At 41.0% G+C, this 23,479-nt stretch overlaps 2 protein-coding genes and 1 pseudogene across 2 annotated transcripts; all 3 read left to right on the plus strand.

Moving 5' to 3' along the window:
- Window positions 1-251: 251 nt before the first annotated feature.
- LOC118937413 (C-X-C motif chemokine 11-1-like) lies at window positions 252-2,532 on the plus strand. The gene is made up of 4 exons (XM_036936457.1): window positions 252-434; window positions 635-761; window positions 1,002-1,094; window positions 1,754-2,532. The coding sequence occupies exons 1-4, from the start codon at window positions 365-367 to the stop codon at window positions 1,764-1,766; spliced, it is 303 nt and encodes a 100-aa protein (XP_036792352.1). The 5' UTR covers window positions 252-364; the 3' UTR covers window positions 1,767-2,532.
- A 6,317-nt stretch (window positions 2,533-8,849) lies between these two features.
- Window positions 8,850-10,437, plus strand: LOC100135977 (virus-induced CXC chemokine; the record flags this gene model as incomplete). The annotated part of the gene is given in 4 exon segments (NM_001124316.1): window positions 8,850-8,973; window positions 9,174-9,300; window positions 9,544-9,636; window positions 9,945-10,437. Coding segments are annotated over 4 exon segments (303 nt in total). The 5' UTR covers window positions 8,850-8,903.
- Window positions 10,438-22,166: 11,729 nt separating this feature from the next.
- LOC110536454 lies at window positions 22,167-22,979 on the plus strand (annotated as a pseudogene).
- Window positions 22,980-23,479: the final 500 nt, after the last annotated feature.

Here is a 23,479-nt window from a genome sequence, read left to right on the forward strand (position 1 = left end):
GGGTGCCATTTGGGATGGAAGAGGAAAGACAGATTGTATCACCTCTCTGCCTTTAAGCACTCCTCAAATTTCACTGTCAGAGAGAGTGTTTCTGAGAAATGGGAAATCCTGTGTGAAAGGAGAAGCAGGGAAAAGGAGAAAGAAGCTGAAACAGAGGAAAGGGAAAACCCCTCTCATTCTCTGTCTCCCCTTCTCATTGGATGACTGTCTTAGAAAGGGTGGGGCTTATTATAAATACAGTATAAATACAAGCCAAGCTCTCCTCCATTCACAACTTCTATCACTTCTCTCCTCCATTCACAACTTCCATCACTTGACTGAGCTGTCCATCCAGACTCTAAAAGAAACTGAAGAAGCAGTATCCATGACCAACACGATGACATCAACGGTCCTCATCAGCTTCCTGGCCTGTCTGCTCCTGGTCAATGTTGAAGGTAACATCTCTGAAATATCTTGAATTATATTCCTAATATCGTTGACATCTTTATTAGAAGTCTGTAGCATACAAAGCAACTTGCAAAGCCAGGGAGAAGTGTAGTAAAATAATAGGTTTGATTTCTGACTGAAGAGTTTAGTTCTTAGCTGCAATAATGCCATAACCAAACCTGCCATAAACTGTTCTTGTCATCTCCAGGCCAGGTGGGTCATTCTAAAGCTTGGTGCCTGTGTCTGAATGGACTGGTGAACCGTGTTAAACCTCTTCACATTGAGAAGCTCGAGGTGTACACTTCCAGCCACTCCTGCAGGAACATGGAGATCATGTAAGAAGTCTGTCTGTCTGTCTGTCTGTCTGTCTGTCTGTCTGTCTGTCTGTCTGTCTGTCTGTCTGTCTGTCTGTACCATATTAATATCAGTGCATATTATGACCAGCTCAGTAGATATACACAATGGTACAGGATATACACACCTGCTAGTAGGATAATATTATTTATCTCTATGATCAGTTGGAAAGTGGTGAAGGCTAACTTCTAACAGTAGTCTCTCTCTCCTTGTATATTCAGTGTCACTCTGAAGAACGGAGAAGGGAAGAAGTGTCTGAATCCAGAAGCTCCATTTGCCAAGAAAACCATTGAGAAAATAATGAAAAACCGAAGGTATGTAGACTTCATTACAGATTCAATACACACTAACTGATCCATATGCATCTTTCTGAACAGAGCAACACTCAGTACATCAGTTTTACATCGGTACATCAGTATGATATCAGTATTTCCATATTATATCAGTACATCAGTATTATATCAGTATTTCCATATTATATCAGTACATCAGTATGATATCAGTATTTCCATATTATATCAGTACATCAGTATTATATCAGTATTTCCATATTATATCAGTACATCAGTATTATCAGTATTTCAATATGATATCAGTACATCACTATTATATCAGTACTATGTCAGTATATCATTATATCAGTATTATATCAGTATATCAGTATTATATAAGTACATCAGTATTACATCAGTACTATGTCAGTACATCATTATATCAGTATTATATCAGTATATAAGTATTATATCAGTACAATATCAGTAAATCAGTATATCATTATATCAGTATTATATCAGTATATAAGTATTATATCAGTACAATATCAGTAAATCAGTATATCAGTATTATATCTCAACATCAGCATTATATCAGTAATATGTATATTACTATATGTACATTATATATGTATTACTGATATATGTACTGATGATATATGTACTAATGATATATGGATAATGATTCTTTTTCCTTTCAGGAGTGTGCAGTAAAATGAATGACACCAGTTCAGGTGAGAACTCGATAGAGAGAGAGAGCTGGAGGAATGCAAAGAAGACTGCCTAAAGACTGCCTGAAGACTGCCTGAAGACAGCCTAAAGACTGCCTGAAGACTGCCTGAAGACAGCCTAAAGACTGCCTGAAGACTGCCTAAAGACTGCCTGAAGACAGCCTGAAGACTGCCTGAAGACCGCCTGAAGACCGCCTGAAGACAGCCTAAAGACTGCCTGAAGACTGCCTGAAGACTACCCGAAGACTGCCTGAAGACAGCCTGAAGACTTCCTGAAGACTGCCTGAAGACTACCTGAAGACTGCCTGAAGACTCCCTGAAGACTGCCTGAAGACAGCCTAAAGACTGCCTGAAGACTGCCTGAAGACAGCCTAAAGACTGCCTGAAGACTGCCTAAAGACTGCCTGAAGACAGCCTGAAGACTGCCTGAAGACAGCCTAAAGACTGCCTGAAGACAGCCTGAAGACAGCCTGAAGACAGCCTAAAGACTGCCTGAAGACTGCCTGAAGACTGCCTAAATATAAGTTTACACTGTTGAATGGTACTTAGAAAGTTGTTTTTTAACTGTACAAAGTCAGTATCTGTTACACAATATGACTTACTAGTTGAGTGACATTTCTAGCATTTCCAATGGAAAAAATAAAAAGCATGTAAATATGTAAATATACTTTTTTATTATGTAATGTCAAGAATATATGTATGTATTTCTCAGGTTTTCTATCAAATTAATAAAGAAGCATTTGACTCTACTTCTTGCTCTATTTGACCTCTTTTCCTCAAAATTGAGCTCAGGTACATCCTGTTTCCATTGATCATCCTTGAGATATTTCAACAACTTGATTGTCCACCTGTGGTAAATTCAATTGATTGGACATGATTTGGGAAGTCACACACCTGTCTATGTAAGGTCCCACAGTTGACAACGCAGGTCAGAGCAAAAACCAAGCCGTAGAGCTCCGAGACATGATTTTGTCATGCGCCCATGAAGAAAGTGACTGTTAGAACTGCCAAATCCCCTCCAGTCACCCAAGTCATAGACTGTTCTCTCTGCTACCGCACGGCAAGCGATACTGGAGCGCCAAGTCTGGGACCAAAATGCTCCTTAACAGCTTCTACCCCCGAGCCATAAACCTGCTGAACAACTATTCATATGGCCACCCTGACTATCTACATTGTTTTTACACTGCTCCTACCCACTGTTTACTATCAATGCATAGACACATTACAAATTACCTCGATTATCCTGTACCCCAGCACATTGACTCGGTGTAAGTGCAGGGCAGGGAGTGTAGTATTCACCACTGTAAGCTCTACTACACCTGTTGTATTCAACGCATGTGACAAATACAATTGGATTTGATTTGAGATAGATGATGATATGAAAAACTGTATGGCTGAGTGGGATGAGGCAAAGGGAATAGCAAATAAGTCTGACAACACAGCAGACTGGCAAACATAGAGTCAATTGAGAAATTACTTATCTAAAATAAAGAAAATAAGAAACTATACTACTGAACATAGATAACTAATATAAAGAATGACAGTAAAACACTTTTGAGGACTTTAAATTAAATTCTAGGGAAAAAAGCCAACTCGGCTCCATCCTTCATTGAGGCAGATGGCTTGTTCATAACAAAAACCCTTTGATATTACCAACTACTTTAATATCTTTGCTGTTGACAAGACTAGAAAACTTATGTATGACATGCATTTGAGTTCCACAAAGTAGTTGTGGAAGACGTGACATTTGTTTTTGCTATCTATAAATAAGGACAAACCACCTGGTACCGACAACCTTGATGGTAAATTGCTTGAGGTCGGTAGCAGAATACACTTTGACTCCTGTTTGCCTTATCGTCAGTTGAAGCCTAGAAGACGGTGTGCGCCCTCAGACACGGAGGGAGTCAAAGGTCATTCAGCTACCCAAGAATAGCAGAGCACCATTTAATGGTTCTAATAGATGACCAATCAGCCTTTTATAAATGCTTAGCAAACTTTTGGAAAATAAATTGTATTTGATCAATTACAAAGTTATTTGACAGAAAACAAATTAACAACAGACGTTCAACATGCTTATAGGGAAGGGCACTCAACATCCTTGGTACTGACACAAAGGACTGATGATTGGCTGGAATAAATTTATGGGAAGACTTTGTCACGCCTTCTCCCACTCTCCCTCCCTGCCCTGCACTACGCTCTCCCTCCCTGCCCTGCACTACACTCTCCCTCCCTGCCCTGCACTACGCTCTCCCTCCCTGCCCTGCACTACGCTCTCCCCCCCTGCCCTGCACTACGCTCTCCCTCCCTGCCCTGCACTAATCTCTTCCTCCCTGCCCTGCACTAAGCTCTCCCTCCCTGCCCTGCACTACGCTCTCCCTCCCTGCCCTGCACTACGCTCTCCCTCCCTGCCCTGCACTACGCTCTCCCCCCCTGCCCTGCACTACGCACTCCTGCCACCATCATTTCTCACACCTACTTCCCTCGTCACGCTCATCAGTGATTCATTGCACTCACCTGGACTTGACCTCCTCTACATCTGTCTGTTCACCAGCTCTGTTCCCCTCTTCTGCATTAATTGTCGTATGTCATTGTGCTCTGACGCTGTTCCTGTCCTGTTCCATGTCTGTGCAAAATGAAATGTTCACTCTCCATACCTGCTTCTCTACTTCAGTGTCAGTTCTTACAGACTTCATAAATGAAATGTTCACTCTCCATACCTGCTTCTCTACTCCAGTGTCAGTTCTTACAGACTTCATAAATGAAATGTTCACTCTCCATACCTGCTTCTCTACTCCAGTGTCAGTTCTTACAGACTTCATAAATGAAATGTTCACTCTCCATACCTGCTTCTCTACTCCAGTGTCAGTTCTTACAGACTTCAGTGCAGCCTTTGATGTCATTGATCATAATCTATTGCTGAAAAAATGTGCATCTTCTGGTTTATTATGGATTGAGAGCTAGCTATCAAATAGAACCCAGAGTTACCTATCTAATAGAACACAGAGTTATCTGTCTAATAGAACCCAGAGTTACCTATCTAATAGAACCCAGAGTTACCTATCAATAGAACACAGAGTTACCCTAATAGAACACAGTTACCTATCAAATAGAACACAGAGTTATCTGTCTAATAGAACCCAGAGTTACCTATCTAATTGAACACAGATTATCCCATCTAATAGAAGACAAAATTACCTATCTAATAGAACACAGAGTTAGTTACCTATCTAATAGAACACAGAGGGTTCTTGATAATGGAATGGTCTCTCATGCAAATTCAGTTGAGTGTGGTGTACCGCAGGGCAGCCGGCTAGGGCAACTATTGTTTTCTGTTTTTACAAATGACCTTCCAATGACCTTGAATAAAGCCTGTGTGTCTATGTACACTAATGACTCAACAGTATACAAGTCGGCTGCTACAGTAAAATAAATAACTGAGACACTTAACATAGAGCTCCAGTATGTTTTAGAATGGGTAACTAACAATAGGTTGGTGCTAAATATTTCTGGGACAAATCACTCAGTCAATGCTAAACCTCATTAAGATATATTATTAACTTGGGTCAAACGTTTCACGTAGCCTTCCACAAGCTTCCCACAATGTTGGGTGAATTTTGGCCCATTTCTCCAGACAGAGTTGGTGTAACTGAGTCAGGTTGGTAAGCCTCCTTGCTCGCACACGCTTTTTCAGTTCTGCCCACACATTTTCTATGGGATTGAGGTCAGTACTATGTGATGGCCACTCCAATACCCTGACTTTGTAGTCCTTAAGCCATTTTGCCACAACTTTCGAAGTATGCTTGGAGTCATTGTCCAGTTGGAAAACCCATTTGCGACCAAGCTTTAACTTCCTGACTGATGTCTTGAAATGCTGCTTCAATATATCCACATACTTTTCCTGCATCATGATGCCATCTATTTTGTGAAGTGCACCAGTCCGTCCTGCAGCAAAGCACCGCCACAACATGATGCTGCCACCCCCGTACTTCACGGTTGGGATGGTGTTCTTCAGCTTGCAAGCCTCCCCATTTTTCTTCCAAACATAACGATGGTCATTCTTGCCAAAAAGTTTTATTTTCGTTTCACAGACCAGAGGACATTTCTCCAAAAAGTACAATCTTTGTCCCCATGTGCAGTTGCAGCTCCAGCATCTTCACAAGGTCCTTTGGTGTTGTTCTGGGACTGATTTCCACTTTTCGCAACAAAGTACGTTCATCTCTAAGAGACAGAACGCGTCTCCTTCCTAAGCGGTGTTTATACTTGCATACTATTGTTTGTACAGGTGAACGTGATACCTTCAGGCATTTGGAAGTTGCTCCCAAGGATGAACCAGACTTGTGGAGGTCTACAATATTTTTTCTGAGGTCTTGTGTGTGGTCAGTGCGTGGTCAGTGTGTGGTCAGTGTGTGGACAGTGCGTGGTCAGTGCGTGGTCAGTGTGTGGTCAGTTTGTGGTCAGTGTGTAGTCAGTGTGTGGTCAGTGCGTGGTCAGTGTGTGGTCAGTGTGTGGTCAGTGTGTGGTCAGTGCGTGGTCAGTGTGTGGTCAGTGAGTGGTCAGTTTGTGGTCAGTGTGTGGTCAGTGTGTGGTCAGTTTGTGGTCAGTGTGTGGTCAGTGTGTGGTCAGTTTGTGGTCAGTGTGTGGTCAGTGCGTGGTCAGTGTGTGGTGTGGTTAGCCTTTTGAATCAACGCAGTTGCTGAAACAGATATTAACTGGACAGGAGAAGCTCTGTTCATACCAAAACAAGTCTTATTACAGACTAACAAGGCAGTTTCTACTGTAGTTTCTACTATATACACACACACACACACACACACACACACACACACACACACACACACACACACACACACACACACACACACACACACACACACATGCACACACACACACACACACACACACACAAACACACATACTCACAAAGTTGTGTGATTCTTTGGAATTCCGTATTGCCACTTCCTGTTTTAAACCACAGGTTTATATTCTTCAACGTCATCATGTTATTTGTCTCTGTTCTACCCATCTCTTAACTGAAACCACTTGATGTCATTTAAACCTGTCAATCTCTGATATTGTCTTCATCACTGTACCATCATCCTTCTTGGCTGTATTGCTGTGGTCTGTTTGTTGCGTTTCCTAAAATAACTTTCATGTCTGGTTGGTTCTTTGTTCTGCAAAAAAAGTCAATGTGAAAAGTAGCAGATTCTTCAAAGGAAATATGTGTTAATTAATACATTTGAGGTAGTTTGGAGGTGTACTACTCTACTACTAAGTTTATTGACACACAAGGACACCACTGTTTTCCTTGAAATCAAACCATTTACCTGCTCTCCCATTTAAACCGACCAGATGTAAGAGGTGAAAGTCCAGAACTGAAACTACATTCCTTCAATAAGGAGGGAACTAGGCCTGTATTCCATTTCAGTTTCACTTTCATTAGGCCTTTTTTCAAAAGGACACCTAAACCTCTTTCCTGGAAACGGGAACCTTTCAACAGAACCTGCTTGTCTCCCAGTCAGTTATTCTACAGTAGTCTACTATTAACACATTCCTCTTATTGTTAAATATACCATACTGAGCCAAAGGTCCTTTCTAACACAAACACAATGCATTGGATTTGTTTATGGTTGGTATTTGACGATAGAATGTACAATTACTGTGGAGCTGTTACTAGCTAAAATCATTCATCTGACAGGGATCCTTAATTACAGGTCTGAGATCAGATCATTCATCTGTCAGGGATCCTTTATTACAGGTCTGAGATCAGATCATTCATCTGACAGGGATCCTTTATTACAGGTCTGAGATCAGATCATTCATCTGACAGGGATCCTTTATTACAGGTCTGAGATCAGATCATTCATCTGTCAGGGATTCTTAATTACAGGTAAACAATAAGATCTGAGATCAGATAAAAAAAAATTCAATTACTGTATTAGATCTTTACTGTATTAGATCATTTTAATTAGGCAAGTAGTTGAATATTGGTATGTAATTTTGGAAATAAACTTGAAAAGTCTTGGCCTGTGTTTGAAAATATTAAAATACACTGATTTAAATACAGTCCCAAGTCCCATGTCCCAGGTTGTTTTGGTATGTTCAAGAGAGACGACTCGACACTTTCAAATTCTTCAAGTTGAAAAGGGAGATCTTAGTCGTACAATTTTACATGCAACTAAAATGTTTGGATGCAGTGTTTCTCAAGTGCAATAATATGCATGAAAACGAGTCGTCTCTCATTGAATGACAACATACACTTCATTGAAGAATCCCTACTGTTGACCAATCACTGACAAACAGGCATAGACTTTGACTACTGAACTTTGGCTTGTCTCAGGAACAGCTGAAAAAAACCCTTGGACCAAAACTTCACAAAATGTTGTCATAATACATGTATGAACTGTTTCTCATGGGAATTATAGGGACGCCTTTTAGTGGTGCCAAACGTGTCTTAGAGTAGCCTGGCGTCGTTATCTTTGATATCATGGAAATGAAACCACGAAGGCCGTGGTTAACTTCCAAATGGCACACATAGTCCTCTGGTCAAAAGAAGTGCACTATATAGGGAAGAGGGCTCTGGTCAAAAGTAGTGCACAATATAAGGAATAGGGCTCTCGTCTAAAGTAGTGCACTATATAGGGAATAGGGCTCTGGTCAAAAGTAGTGCACTACATAGGGAATAGGGCTCTGGTCAAAAGTAGTGCACTATATAGTTTATTTGGCTCTGGTCAAAAGTAGTGCAATATGTAGGGAATAGGGTGCCATTTGGGATGGAAGAGGAAAGACAGATTGTATCACCTCTCTGCCTTTAAGCACTCCTCAAATGTCACTGTCAGAGAGAGTGTTTCTGAGAAATGGGAAATCCTGTGTGAAAGGAGAAGCAGGGAAAAGGAGAAAGGAGCTGAAACAGAGGAAAGGGAAAACCCCTCTCTTTCTCTGTCTCCCCTTCTCATTGGATGACTGTCAGAGAAAGGGTGGGGCTTATTATAAATACAGTATAAATACAAGCCAAGCTCTCCTCCGTTCTCAACTTCTATCACTTCTCTCCTCCATTCACAACTTCCATCACTTGACTGAGCTGTCCATCCAGACTCTAAAAGAAACTGAAGAAGCAGTATCCATGACCAACACGATGACATCAACGGTCCTCATCAGCTTCCTGGCCTGTCTGCTCCTGGCCAATGTTGAAGGTAACATCTCTGAAATATCTTGAATTATATTTCTAATATCTTTGACATCTTTATTAGAAGTCTGTAGCATACAAAGCAACTTGCAAAGCCAGGGAGATGTGTAGTAAAATAATAGGTTTGATTTCTGACTGAAGAGTTTAGTTCTTATCTGCAATAATGCCATAACCAAACCTGCCATAAACTTGTCTTGTCCTCTCCAGGCCAGGTGGGTCATTCTAAAGCTCGGTGCCAGTGTCAGAATGGACTGGTGAACCGTGTTAAACCTCTTCACATTGAGAAGCTCGAGGTGTACACCTCCAGCCACTCCTGCAGGAACATGGAGATCATGTAAGAAATGTCTGTCTTTCTGTCTGTCTGTCTGTCTGTCTGTCTGTCTGTCTGTCTGTCTGTCTGTCTGTCTCATATTAATATCAGTGCATATTGTGACCAGTTCAGTAGATGGACACAATGGTAAATGTTGCTATTTATTTGTACACCTGCTAGTAGGATAATATTATTTCTCTATATGCTCAGTTGGAAAGTGGTGAAGGCTAACTTCTAACAGTAGTCTCTCTCTCCTTGTATATTCAGTGTCACTCTGAAGAATGGAGAAGGGAAAAAGTGTCTGAATCCAGAGGCTCCATTTGCCAAGAAAACCATTGAGAAAATAATGAAAAAACAAAGGTGAGGACAACATATCAGTATTTCAGTATTATATCAGTACATCAGTATTATATCAGTACACCAGTATTATATCAGTACATCAGAATATCAGTACATCAATAAGTCAGTACATCGATTCATTGCTATATCAGTACATCAGTATTATATCAGTACATCACTATACATCAGTACACCTATATATCAGTACATCAGTATACCAGTATCAGTATATCAGTACATCAGTATGTCAGTACATCTTGAGTCTCTATTTATTAGTAGTTAATTAAGTTATTAATTATATAAGTATAATAATTGATTTTTTATTTCAGGAGTGTGCAGTAAATCTGTGAACTAATGACACCAATCCCACTGAGAACTTGATGGAACAGAGAGCACCATGAGAGAGAGAGTTAATCCTGATGAATTACCACAGTTGATTCAATGCACTGAAGACTGCCTGAGTACATTTACACTGTTTAATGGTACTTAGAAAGTCATTTTTTAAATTGACAAAAGTAGTATGTCTTACACAATATGACTTACTAGTTGAGACATTCATAAAATCTTCCAATGGAAACTTAAATAAAAGTTCAAGTTTTTTTAGGTCAGTTTAATATTTTCTTGAATGTTCAATTGTTCATTGTTCATTTATGCAATTGAAAATATAAAAAGCCTGTAAATATGTAGGTATATTTTTTCATTTTGGAAGGTCAAAACTTGAAATGTTTTACATTATGTTTAGTGATCAAAATGATCAACATCTGTGTAAATACTGTATATTCTATATGTGTTGTTTACTTTTTCTATCAAATTATTAAAGACTTTCTGCTCTATTTTACCTCTGTTCAGCTAGTCTTTGATAGCACACCAAATGTCACTGCAATGATGATAGTCAGATGACAGACTATGTAGAGTGAGATGTCTTCTAGAACATAGCCAAAAGGAACACATTATGTAGAGTGAGATGTCTTCTAGAACATAACCTAAAGGAACACATTATGTAGAGTGAGATGTCTTCTAGAACATAGCCTAAAGGAACACATTATGTAGAGTGAGATGTCTTCTAGAACATAACCTAAAGGAACACATTATGTAGAGTGAGATGTCTTCTAGAACATAACCTAAAGGAACACATTATGTAGAGTGAGATGTCTTCTAGAACAACCTAAAGGAACACATTATGTAGAGTGAGATGTCTTCTAGAACATAACCTAAAGGAACACATTATGTAGAGTGAGATGTCTTCTAGAACAACCTAAAGGAACACATTATGTAGAGTGAGATGTCTTCTAGAACATAACCTAAAGGAACACATTATGTAGAGTGAGATGTCTTCTAGAACATAACCTAAAGGAACACATTATGTAGAGTGAGATGTCTTCTAGAACATAGCCTAAAGGAACACATTATGTAGAGTGAGATGTCTTCTAGAACATAGCCTAAAGGAACACATTATGTAGAGTGAGATGTCTTCTAGAACAACCTAAAGGAACACATTATGTAGAGTTAGATGTCTTCTAGAACATAGCCTAAAGGAACACATTATGTAGAGTGAGATGTCTTCTAGAACATAGCCTAAAGGAACACATTATGTAGAGTGAGATGTCTTCTAGAACAACCTAAAGGAACACATTATGTAGAGTGAGATGTCTTCTAGAACATAGCCTAAAGGAACACATTATGTAGAGTGAGATGTCTTCTAGAACATAGCCTAAAGGAACACATTATGTAGAGTGAGATGTCTTCTAGAACATAACCTAAAGGAACACATTATGTAGAGTGAGATGTCTTCTAGAACATAGCCTAAAGGAACACATTATGTAGAGTGGGATGTCTTCTAGAACATAACCTAAAGGAACACATTATGTAGAGTGAGATGTCTTCTAGAACATAACCTAAAGGAACACATTATGTAGAGTGAGATGTCTTCTAGAACATAACCTAAAGGAACACATTATGTAGAGTGAGATGTCTTCTAGAACATAACCTAAAGGAACACATTATGTAGAGTGAGATGTCTTCTAGAACATAACCTAAAGGAACACATTATGTAGAGTGAGATGTCTTCTAGAACATAACCTAAAGGAACACATTATGTAGAGTGAGATGTCTTCTAGAACATAACCTAAAGGAACACATTATGTAGAGTGAGATGTCTACTAGAACATAACCTAAAGGAATACATTATGTAGAGTGAGATGTCTTCTAGAACATAACCTAAAGGAACACATTATGTAGAGTGAGATGTCTTCTAGAACATAACCTAAAGGAACACATTATGTAGAGTGAGATGTCTTCTAGAACATAACCTAAAGGAACACATTATGTAGAGTGAGATGTCTACTAGAACATAACCTAAAGGAATACATTATGTAGAGTGAGATGTCTTCTAGAACATAACCTAAAGGAACACATTATGTAGAGTGAGATGTCTTCTAGAACATAACCTAAAGGAACACATTATGTAGAGTGAGATGTCTACTAGAACATAACCTAAAGGAATACATTATGTAGAGTGAGATGTCTTCTAGAACATAACCTAAAGGAACACATTATGTAGAGTGAGATGTCTTCTAGAACATAACCTAAAGGAACACATTATGTAGAGTGAGATGTCTTCTAGAACATAACCTAAAGGAACACATTATGTAGAGTGAGATGTCTTCTAGAACATAACCTAAAGGAACACATTATGTAGAGTGAGATGTCTTGTAGAACATAACCTAAAGGAACACATTATGTAGAGTGAGATGTCTACTAGAACATAACCTAAAGGAACACATTATGTAGAATGAGATGTCTTCTAGAACATAGCCTAAAGAAACACAAACACATCTAGAAATCATTATCAGTTTTAGCAGCAACCACGTGGAAAGAGCTTTCATAACATCTTCATAAAAACAAAATAGATGCTTCATAAATACTTAAATACTACACCTGGCTATCAGAGGAGTCTTGTCTGGCAGTGAAACAGTTAATTCGGCGTCATTTAATGCATTAAAAAAAAATATATCTGATATGGCTGACTTGCTGAAACAAATGTAAGTTTCTACTGACAATTGAGATGTACAAACTATGGCATAAGGGGACGATAAACAGATAAGAGGCAATCCGTATTTTTGATTAAGACATTAATGAGCGAATTTAGGACGGACGTGGTCAATATAACTATTTCTTCAGCACTTTTGAAATGTACAGTGACAGAATTCAGAACATGGGCCGTTCTTACAGTGTTCTCCCTGTACACCAAGTCAGAACCATAGGATAAATAGAGGGGGCTCTTACCATATTTGACAATGACATTTCTTGAAAACAGGCTATAGGCTACACGTGCACCATCAAGTCAGAACAGTAGGCTAAGTTTTGAGGGGGAAAGGAACCAAATTATTAGGGTGAGGCACATGGGCTACTATCAGCTAACTACACAACATACACTTTGTATTACTTTCTTAGCTACAGTATACATATCTCCCATGTACTGTAGGTATTCCTCTTGTCCAGATGGGTTCAGATGGGCAGTGTGCAGTGTGATTGCATTACCACAAAAATGGACGAGGCAAGTAGAATGGGAAAAAAGTAAGGAACTTGTATGTCGGCCCTGCATTAAAGAACATAAATGGTTAAAGAAAAGTGTGATAAATAAAAACATAAACCAATTTAATTTCCGACTAAAAAACTGACAGCTGTGCCATATAAATTGCAAAATAGTTGGGAAGAGATTTTCGATGTACCCATTCCATGGCACATGGTTTATGAATTGATACGCAAAACAACGCCGGATTCAAAACTTCACATTTTTCCATTTTTAATTACAAAACAAAATTCTTGCAACCAATAGAATGTTATATATATGGGGGATACAATCTTCCCAGATCTGCAGATTTTGCTGTGAGGAGGCAGAGTCATTAGATCATTTATGTCTCTCTCAAATGTCAATATGCCTTGTATACTGTTGTTTAGGATAGTTATCTTTGTTTCAGTTTACTGCGGAGCCCCTAGTCCCACTCAACATGCCTCAGATACCACCTTGGTCCCACCTCCCGCACATGCGGTGACCTCACCCAGCATAACTAGTGCGTCCAGAGATGCAACCTCTCTTATCATCACTCAATGCCTAGGTTTACCTCCACTGTACCCGCATCCCACCATACCCCTGTCTGAACATTATGCCCTGAATATATTCTATCACGCCCAGAAATCTGCTCCTTTTATCCTCTGTCCCCAATGCACTAGACGACCAGTTTTGATAGCCTTTAGCCGTACCATCATCCTACTCCTCCTCTGTTCCTCACGTGATGTGGTCCTAAGCACTCTCATTTGTTGACTTATGTAACCAAAAAAGCCTTGGTTTCATGCATGTTAACATCAGAAGCCCTCTCCTTAAGTTTGTTTTACTCATTGCTTTAGCACACTCCCCATCCCTGATGTTCTTGCCGTGTCTGAATCCTGATTTAGGAAGGCCACCAAAAAGGTTTTCATCGCCAACTACAATATTTTCTGTCAGGATAGAACTGCCACAGAAGAGGAGTTGCAATCTACTGCAGAGATAGCCTGCAAAGTTCTGTCATACTTTCCAGGTCTAGGCCCAAACAGTTCGAGCTTCTAATTTTAAAAACAAATCTCTCCAGAAATAAGTCTCTCACTGTTGCCGCCTGTTATAGACCCCCTCAGCTCCCAGCCGTGCCCTGGACACCATATGTGAATTGATTGCACCCCATATATCTTCAGAGTTCGTTCCACTACGTGACCTAAACTGGGATATGCTTAACACTCTGGCCGTCCTACAATCTAAGCTAGATGCCCTCAATCTCACACAAATTATTAAGGAACACACCAGGTACAACCCTAAATCTGTAAACATGGGCACCCTCATAGATATTATCCTGACCAACTCGCCCTCCAAATACACCTCTGCTGTTTTCAATCAGGATCTCAGCGATCACTGCCTCATTGCCTGCATCCGCTATGGGTCTGCGGTCAAACGACCACCCCTCATCACTGTCAAACGCTCCCTAAAACACTTCTGCGAGCAGGCCTTTCTAATCGACCTGGCCCGGGTATCCTGGAAGGATATTGACCTCATCCCGTCAGTAGAGGATGCCTGGTCGTTCTTTAAAGTAATTTCCTCACCATCTTAAATAAGCATGCCCCTTTCAGAAAATGCAGAACTAAGAACAGATATAGCCCTTGGTTCATTCCAGACCTGACTGCCCTCGAGCAGCACACAAACATCCTGTGGTGGACTGCACTAGCATCTAATATTTCCACGATATGCAACTTTTCAGGGAAGTCAGGAACCAATACAAGCAGTCAGTCAGGAAAGCAAAGGCTAGCTTTTTCAAACAGAAATTTGCATCCTGTAGCTCTAACCACAAAAAGTTTTGGGACACTGTAAAGTCCATGGATAATAAGAGCACCTCCTCCCAGCTGCCCACTGCAATGAGTCTAGGTAACACGGCCACCACCGATAGATCCACAATAATCGAGAATTTCAATAAGCATTTCTCTACGACTGGCCATGCTTTCCTCCTGGCTACCCCAACCCCGGCCAACAGCTCCACACCCCCCACAGCTACTTTCCCAAGCCTCCCCAGCTTCTCCTTCACCCAAATTCAGATAGCAGATGTTCTGAAAGAGCTGCAAAACCTGGACCCATACAAATCAGCTGGGCTAGACAATCTGGACACTCTCTTTCTAAAATTATCTGCCGCCATTGTTGCAACCCCTATTACCAGTCTGTTCAACCTCTCTTTCGTATCACCCGAGATCCCTAAAGATTGGAAAGCTACCGTAGTCATCCCCATCTTCAATAGGGGGTGACACTCTCGACCCAAACTGCTAGAGACCTATATCCATCCTGCCCTGCCTTTCTAAAGTTCTAAAGTCATGTTCAAAAGTTCTAAAGTTCTAAAGTTCTAAAGCCAAGTTCTAAAGTTCTAAAGCCAAGTTCTAAAGTTCTAAAGCCAAGTTTTAAAGTTCTAAAGCAAAGTTAATAAACAGATCACTGATCATTTCAAATCCCACGTACCTTCTTCACTGTGCAATCCGGTTTCCAAGCTGGTCACGGGTGCACCTCAGCCACGCTCAAGGTCCTAAACGATATCATAACCGCCATCAATAAAAGACAGTACTGTGCAGCCGTCTTCATCGACCTGGCCAAGGTTTTCGACTCTGTCAATCACCGTATTCTTATCGGCAGACTCAACAGCCTTGGCTTCTCTAATGACTTCCTCGCCTGGTTCACCAACTTATTTTCAGATAGAGTTCAGTGTGTCAAATTGGAGGGCCTGTTGTCTGGTCCTCTGGCAGTCTCTATGGGGGTGCCACAAGGTTAAATTCTCAGGCCGACTCCGTTCTCTGTATATATCAACGATGTCGGTCTTGCTGCGGGTGATTCCCTGGTCCACCTCTATGCAGACAACACCATTCTGTATACATCTGACCCTTCTTTGAACTTGTTCTCAACTAGCCTACCTGGTTAAATAAAGGGGATCTGGCCTACCTGGTTAAATAAAGGTGATCTGGCCTACCTGGTTAAATAAAGGTGATCTGGCCTACCTGGTTAAATAAAGGTGACATAAAAAATACAAATGTATTTTGGTATGGTCCATATGTAGCTTGTTTTTGGTCCCAGGTCCAGGAATGGCTGAAGAATTGCAACATTTGCCTTGAACTAACGCTGCAGACAGCAATACTGGGTGATTTGAAAAGCCATAGTGAATCAATCAATAATATAATAATTATTTTAGCAAAAAAATGAATTTTTAATTTACAATCTGTAGAAGCTATGAGAATAGAAAGGTTCAGTACTTTTGTGAAGCATCACGGCACAGTTGAAAAATATATGGCAAATGGAAATCCAAAATGGATGATGTTAAGAGATAGATGGGAGGGGATGAATGGAGCTGAAGGGTGGGCCTAATAACAGATAACATATGTAAAACATACGGGGTCTGTAAAATGTATATAGGTTCCAAAATGTTATGAAATAGCACAGTTACAAGTATAAATCAAACTGGATAAACATCAGAAATAGAGGAAAAATGTAAAAACAAACAAAATATAACTATTGTAAAATAGGTTCTGTAGAATGTGTATAAGATTTATAATCTGAAGGTAGAAGCCTAAGTGTTATTGTTTATTAGTTTACTCCATTTGGGGGAGGGGTGGTAGGGTTTGCGGGGAATAATAAAGGTATATTTTTTTAAAAGTATGTATGTCTATGTAGGTATGTGTATGTATATATCTGTGTATGCATTGCATGTGTGTATGTACGTGTCTATATATGTACCAAAAATAGATATGGGGGATTGGAAATGATGCAGACAATTACATTGATGGAAACAACAATCTTTTCACAATTTTAAACTGATCCACCTCTAAAAAAAATAAAATAAATACAGTATATGTTATCGCCGTGAGCCTTGATCAATAACGGGTCATAAACGACACCATTTGATAGACAGTATATGAATAGTGTGTAATACAGTACATTGTACGAAGCCCATTGTATTTATTTGACTAAGAAGATTGATGAAACTATTGGACACATCAGTTCAGTGCTTGACAAAATCATACTGCTGCACACTTTAACTACACTGTTGGTTAAGGCCTTGTAAAGTAAAGCATTTCATGGTCTACACTTTGTATTCGGCTTCTGTGACAAATAAAGTTTGATTTGATTCATATGTGACCTTCAGCTCAGGGGACAATTGTAGGAAACACTATTATCTCAACACATCCCGTCTTATCACCTCATCATATCCACATATGAAGGCAGGAAACCTGTCTATGGTTTGACAGGTACTTCTCTCTCTCTGGGAGGTACCCTGCTTCTCCACATGTTGTCACATGACACACCCACAAATTGGATGTTTCAATCCCCCAAAATCTAAACTATATGCCACTGTGTAAAGATGTTCATCAAGCACCAGAGGGCGCTAATGTCATGTGTCATTCTGTCAGTGTTGCTCAGCCTCACTGTCACGATTTCACTGACTACCACCACACCACGAAGTCTATAGAAAACACAACATCTACGCCTATTAATTTGATTGTACATTTTCAAGTCCTACAGATAAAAATGCATTTTTCCTCAGCTGAATTAACCAGCTGAATAAACCAGCTGATTTAACCAGTGCTCATGATAGTGAAATCAGGAACTCCAAAGGAGACTGGTCTCCACCCATACACACCTAGACACTCTGAATTCCCCCTTATCACCATATAGGCCTAACACACCAGACAGAAGCATCCCAAAGTGGAACCTATTTAGTGCAGTTTTGTTGTTCCCTGTGGGTTCCTTAGTGGTTCCTTGTGGGTTCCTTAGTGATTCCTTGTGGGTTCCTTGTGGGTCCCTCAGTAGTTCCTTGTGGGTAAACCTACATAGGGATGAGGGAACATAGGATTGAGGGAACACAGGGATGAGGGAGCACATGGTTGAGGGTACATAGGGGTGAGAGAACATGTGGCCCAGGGAACATAGGGCCCGGGGAACATGGGGCTGAGGGAATATATGGCTGAGGGAACATAGGGTTGAGGGAACATAGGGCTGAGGGAATATAGGGCCCAGGGAACATAGGGCTGAGGGAACATAGGGCTGAGGGAACATAGGGCCCAGGGAACATAGGGCTGAGGGAATATATGGCTGAGGGGGGAACATAGGGCCGAGGGAACATAGGGCCCAGGGAACATAGGGCTGAGGGAATATATGGCTGAGGGGGGAGCATAGGGTTGAGGGAACATAGGGCCCAGGGAACAGAGGGCTGAGGGAATATATGGCTGAGATGGGAGCATAGGGTTGAGTGAACATAGGGCCCAGGGAACATATGGCTGAGGGGGGAGCATAGGGTTGAGGGAACATAGGGTTGAGAGAACACAGACATGGTCCTAAGCTTGGCATGCTCATTTCCAATGGAAACGGGACAACAAACATCTATGAGAGATAGCTAGAATAACAATTCTAACAGTTTCCACATTATACTGCCTGGGACATTGTGGTTCTCGTGGTCAGTGCTATGGCCTACTCCAGAGAATGCGTTTCCACTGCTCCAGAGTAAAATGGGGGCATAATTTACACCACTCTAGCCGATGCTTGGCATTGCCCATGGTGATCTTAGGCGTGTGTGCTACTGCTCAGCCATGGAAACCCATTTCACAAAGCTTCCGACGATCAGTTCTTGTGCGGACGTTGCTTCCAGAGGCAGTTTTGAACTCGGTAGTGAGTGTTGAAACCAAGTACAGACGATTGTAATGCACCACGCCCTTCATCACTCAGTGGTCACGTTCTGTGATCTTGCGTGGTCTACCACTTCGCGGCTGAGCCTTTGTTTCTCCTAGACGTTTCCACTTCACAATAACAGCTTTTACAGTTGACCGGGGCAGCTCAACCAGGGCAGAAAATGGACAAACTGATTTGTTGGAAAGGTGGCAACCTGTGGTGGTGCCACATTGAAAGTCACTGAGCTCTTCAGTAAGGCCATTCTACTGCCAATGTTTGTCTATGGAGATTGCATGGCGGTGTGCTCGATTTTATACACCTGTAAGCAACGGGTGTGGCAGAAATAGCCGAATCCACTCATTTGAAGGGGTGTCCACATACTTTTGCATATATAGTTTACATTTCTTAGGGGTGTTTAATGTGGGTTGTCTCTTAGGGTTGCCTGACTCTTAAGGCATCTGCATACTTAGCTCGGTTTGTTTCTAGCTCGTCTTTGCCGAGTCCCCAACCGCCGTATGTTCCGATTTTCAGGGGAAATGGAAAGAGAGAAAAATATTTTTTTATAACTAACCCAAGATAGACCAGAGCCTGTTGTTTAATTAACAGAATGTCGTCTAAAATCCATCTCGCTCAATCTTCTCCCACTGCCAGTCACTGGGTTTCCTCTCGTCTCCATATTTGGTAGGGAGTTGAAACGCCAACCGGATGCTTCACATGTATAAACCGAGTGAAGTATCTGGCTCATTGTTCTATCTGTGAGAGAGTCTTTGACATGACTTCCGCATTTTGGAGGTTAACACTCCATCTTACCTCGTCTTCTACATTTACTGGATGGGTTGAACAGTGCGAGAGAGAGACCCTCCTCCGAGAGTTATGTTTCTTTCCGTCAAGACCAGAATGCTTAGAGACCTAGGTCTCTTTTTCATATAAATAGAACATAAATACACATTACACACAGATATATATCTGTATATACATACACATTCAAATACAAAAAACACAGTCATGGGACGCACAAGTAAAACATCACAAATCAACCAGGAAAACAGTTACATTCCTCTACAAAGTCCCCAATACATATTTTAAATTGCCCGAACGACACCAGAACGTCAACATGAAATGTATTTAGATTTTTTAGGGTATCTAGTTTCAGGCGTTTTTTTATGCTTGCTATATTAGGTTAGCTCCTAGCAGAACTCGGAACGTCTGAGCCTCGCATACTGTACTTCATTAAAATACCTTAATTTGGAAAAACTTAAAAAAAGCTGAAATAGTACTTTGTCCCTCTTGAGACACTGTGGCCAGTTTATACTTCCTCAAAAATGTTGTCATAACATATGTATGAACTGTTTTGCATTGGAATTATGAGGACGCCTTTTAGTGGTGCCAAAAGCGTCTTAGGGTTTTGCCTGACGTCGTGATCTTTGACATCATGGAGAAGTAGCCGCGAAGGCCGTGCCCCAAATGGCACCTTATTCTCCATTTACCGCACTACTTCTGACCATTGTCCATAGGGCTCTGGTCAAAAAGTAGGGCACTATATAGGGAATAGGGGGCCATTTGGGATGTGGTAGAAAAACAGATTGTATCATCTCTCTGCCTTAAACACGCCTCAAATTTCACTGTCAGAGAGAGAGTTTCTGAGAAATGGGAAATCCTGTGTGAAAGGAGAAGCAGGGAAAAGGAGAAAGGAGCCGAGTCAGACAGAGACAAGGGGAACACCCTCTCAATTCAATTCAAAGGGCTTTATCAAACATATAAATCTAATTGTATTGGTCACATGAGCCGAATAAAACAGGTGCAGACTGAAAATGCTTACAGGCCCTTTACCACAACTTACTAAATAAACTAAAGTAAAAAAATAAAAGAGCAACAATAAAATAACAATGATGAGGCTATATACAGGGGGTACTGGCACTGAGTCTATGTGTGGGGTACAGGTTAGTTGAGGTAATTGAAATAATATGTAGGAAGAGGTAAAGTGAGTAGCAGCAGTGAGTAGCAGCAGTGAGTAGCAGCAGTGAGTAGCAGCAGTGAGTAGCAGCAAGTAGCAGTAGCTTAATAAAAGAAGAGAGGGAGGGGGGACTGAAGGCAAATAGCCTGGGTAGCCATTTAATTAGCTGTTCAGCTGTTTTATGGCTTGGGGGTAGAAGCTGTTAAGAAGCTTTTGGACCTAGACTTAGTTAGCAGAGAGAACAGTCTATGACTAGAGTAACTGGATTCTTTGGCAATTTGTAGGGCTTTCCTCTGACACCACCTGGTATAGAGGTCCTGGATGGCAGGAGGCTTGGCCCCAGTGATGTACTGGGCCATACGCACTTCCCTCTGTAGAGCCTTGCGGTCGGAGGCCGAGCGGTTGCCATACGAGGTGGTGATGCAATCAGTCATGATGCTCTCAATGGTGCAGCTGTAGAACTTTTTGACAGAATTCTCATATAGGTGTTCCTTTTGTCCAGGTGGGAAAGGGCAGTGTTGAGTGCAATAGAGACTGCGTCATCCGTTGATCTGTTGGGGCGGCTTACAAATTGGAGTGGATCTAGCATTTCTGGGATGATGGTGTTGATGTGCCATGACCAGCAGTTCAAAGCACTTCATGGCTACAGACGTGAGTGCTAAGGGTCGGTAGTCATTTAGGCAGGTTACCTTGGTGTTCTTGGACACAGGGACTATGATGGTCTGCTTGAAACATGTAGGTAATACAGAATCGGACAGGGATAGGTTGAAAATGTCAGTGAAAACACTTGCTAGCTAGTCAGCACATGCTCGCAGTACAAGTCTTGGTAATCTGTCTGGTGCTGAGGCCTAGTGAATGTTGACCTGCTTAAAGGTCTTTCTCACATCGGCTACACCGAGTGTGACCACACAGTCGTCCGGAACAGCTGGTGCTCTCATGCATGCTTCAGTGTTGCTTGCCTCGAAGCGTGCATAGAAGGAGTTTAGCTTGTCTGGTAGGCTTGTGTCAATGGAAAGCTTGTGGCTCCGTAATAGTTTGCAAGCCCTGCCACATCAGACAAACGTCGGAGCCGGTATAGTAGGATTAAATCTTAGTCCTGTATTTATGCTTTGCCTGTTTGATGGTTCATTTGAAAGCAATATTGTTTATAATCCTCTGGGTTAGAGTCCCGCTCCTTGAAAGTGGCAGTATGTTTACATCCATTGCCACTGCCAGAGAAAGGTTCACATGGGCAGGGATTATTATAAATACAGTATAAATACAAGCCAAGCTCTCCTCCATTCACAACTTCTATCACTTCTCTCCTCCTTTCACAACTTTCATCACTTGACTGGGGTGTCCATCCAGACTCTGAAAGAAATTGAAGAAGCAGTATCCATGACCAACACGATGACATCAAAGGTCCTCATCAGCTTCCTTGCCTGTCTGCTCCTGGCCAATGTTGAAGGTAACATCTCTGAAATATCTTGAATTATATTTCTAATATCTTTGACATCTTTATTAGAAGTCTGTAGCATACAAAGCAACTTGCAAAGCCAGGGAGAAGTGTAGTAAAATAATAGGTTTGATTTCTGACTGAAGAGTTTAGTTCTTAGCTGCAATAATGCCATAACCAAACCTGCCATAAACTTTTCTTGTCATCTCCAGGCCAGGTGGGTCATTCTAAAGCTCGGTGCCTGTGTTTGAATGGACTGGTGAACCACATTAAACCTCTTCACATTGAGATGCTTGAGGTGTACACCTCCAGCCACTCCTGCAGGAACATGGAGATCATGTAAGAAATGTCTGTCTGCCTGCCTGCCTGCCTGCCTGCCTGCCTGCCTGCCTGCCTGCCTGCCTGCCTGCCTGCCTGTCTGTCTGTCTGTCTGTCTGTCTGTCTGTCTGTCTCATATTAATATCAGTGCATATTGTGACCAGTTCAGTAGATGGACACAATGGTAAATGTTGCTATTTATTTGTACACCTGCTAGTAGGATAATATTATTTCTCTATATGCTCAGTTGGAAAGTGGTGAAGGCTAATTTCTAACAGTAGTCTCTCTCTCCATGTATATTCAGTGTCACTCTGAAGAACGGAGAAGGGAAGAAGTGTCTGAATCCAGAAGCTCCATTTGCCAAGAAAACCATTGAGAAAATAATGAAAAACCGAAGGTGAGGACAACATATCAGTATTATATCAGAAAACCATTGAGAAAATAATGAACAAACAAAGGTGAGGACTGCAGTATATCAGTACATCAGTATGTCAGTACGTCAGTATGTCAGTACATCAGTATGTCAGTACATCAGTATGTCAGTACGTCAGTACATCAGTATATCAGTACGTCAGTATGTCAGTATACAGTGCCTTGCGAAAGTATTCGGCCCCCTTGAACTTTGCAACCTTTTGCCACATTTCAGGCTTCAAACCTGAAATGTGGCAAAAGGTCGCAAAGTTCAAGGGGGCCGAATACTTTCGCAAGGCACTGTACTGACGTAATGATGTATTGATATACTGATGTACTTATGTACTGAAATACTGATGTACCGATATACTGATATAGTAATACTGATATAGTGATGTACTAATATACTGATACACTGATACTGATATAGTGACGTACTGATATACTGAAATACTGATGTACTGATACTGATGTAATGATGTACTGATACTGATATACTTATGTACATCATTAGTACATAAGTATT

This window comes from Oncorhynchus mykiss, chromosome 11, assembly GCF_013265735.2.
Source record: "Oncorhynchus mykiss isolate Arlee chromosome 11, USDA_OmykA_1.1, whole genome shotgun sequence".
Classification (NCBI taxonomy): Eukaryota; Metazoa; Chordata; class Actinopteri; order Salmoniformes; family Salmonidae; genus Oncorhynchus; species Oncorhynchus mykiss.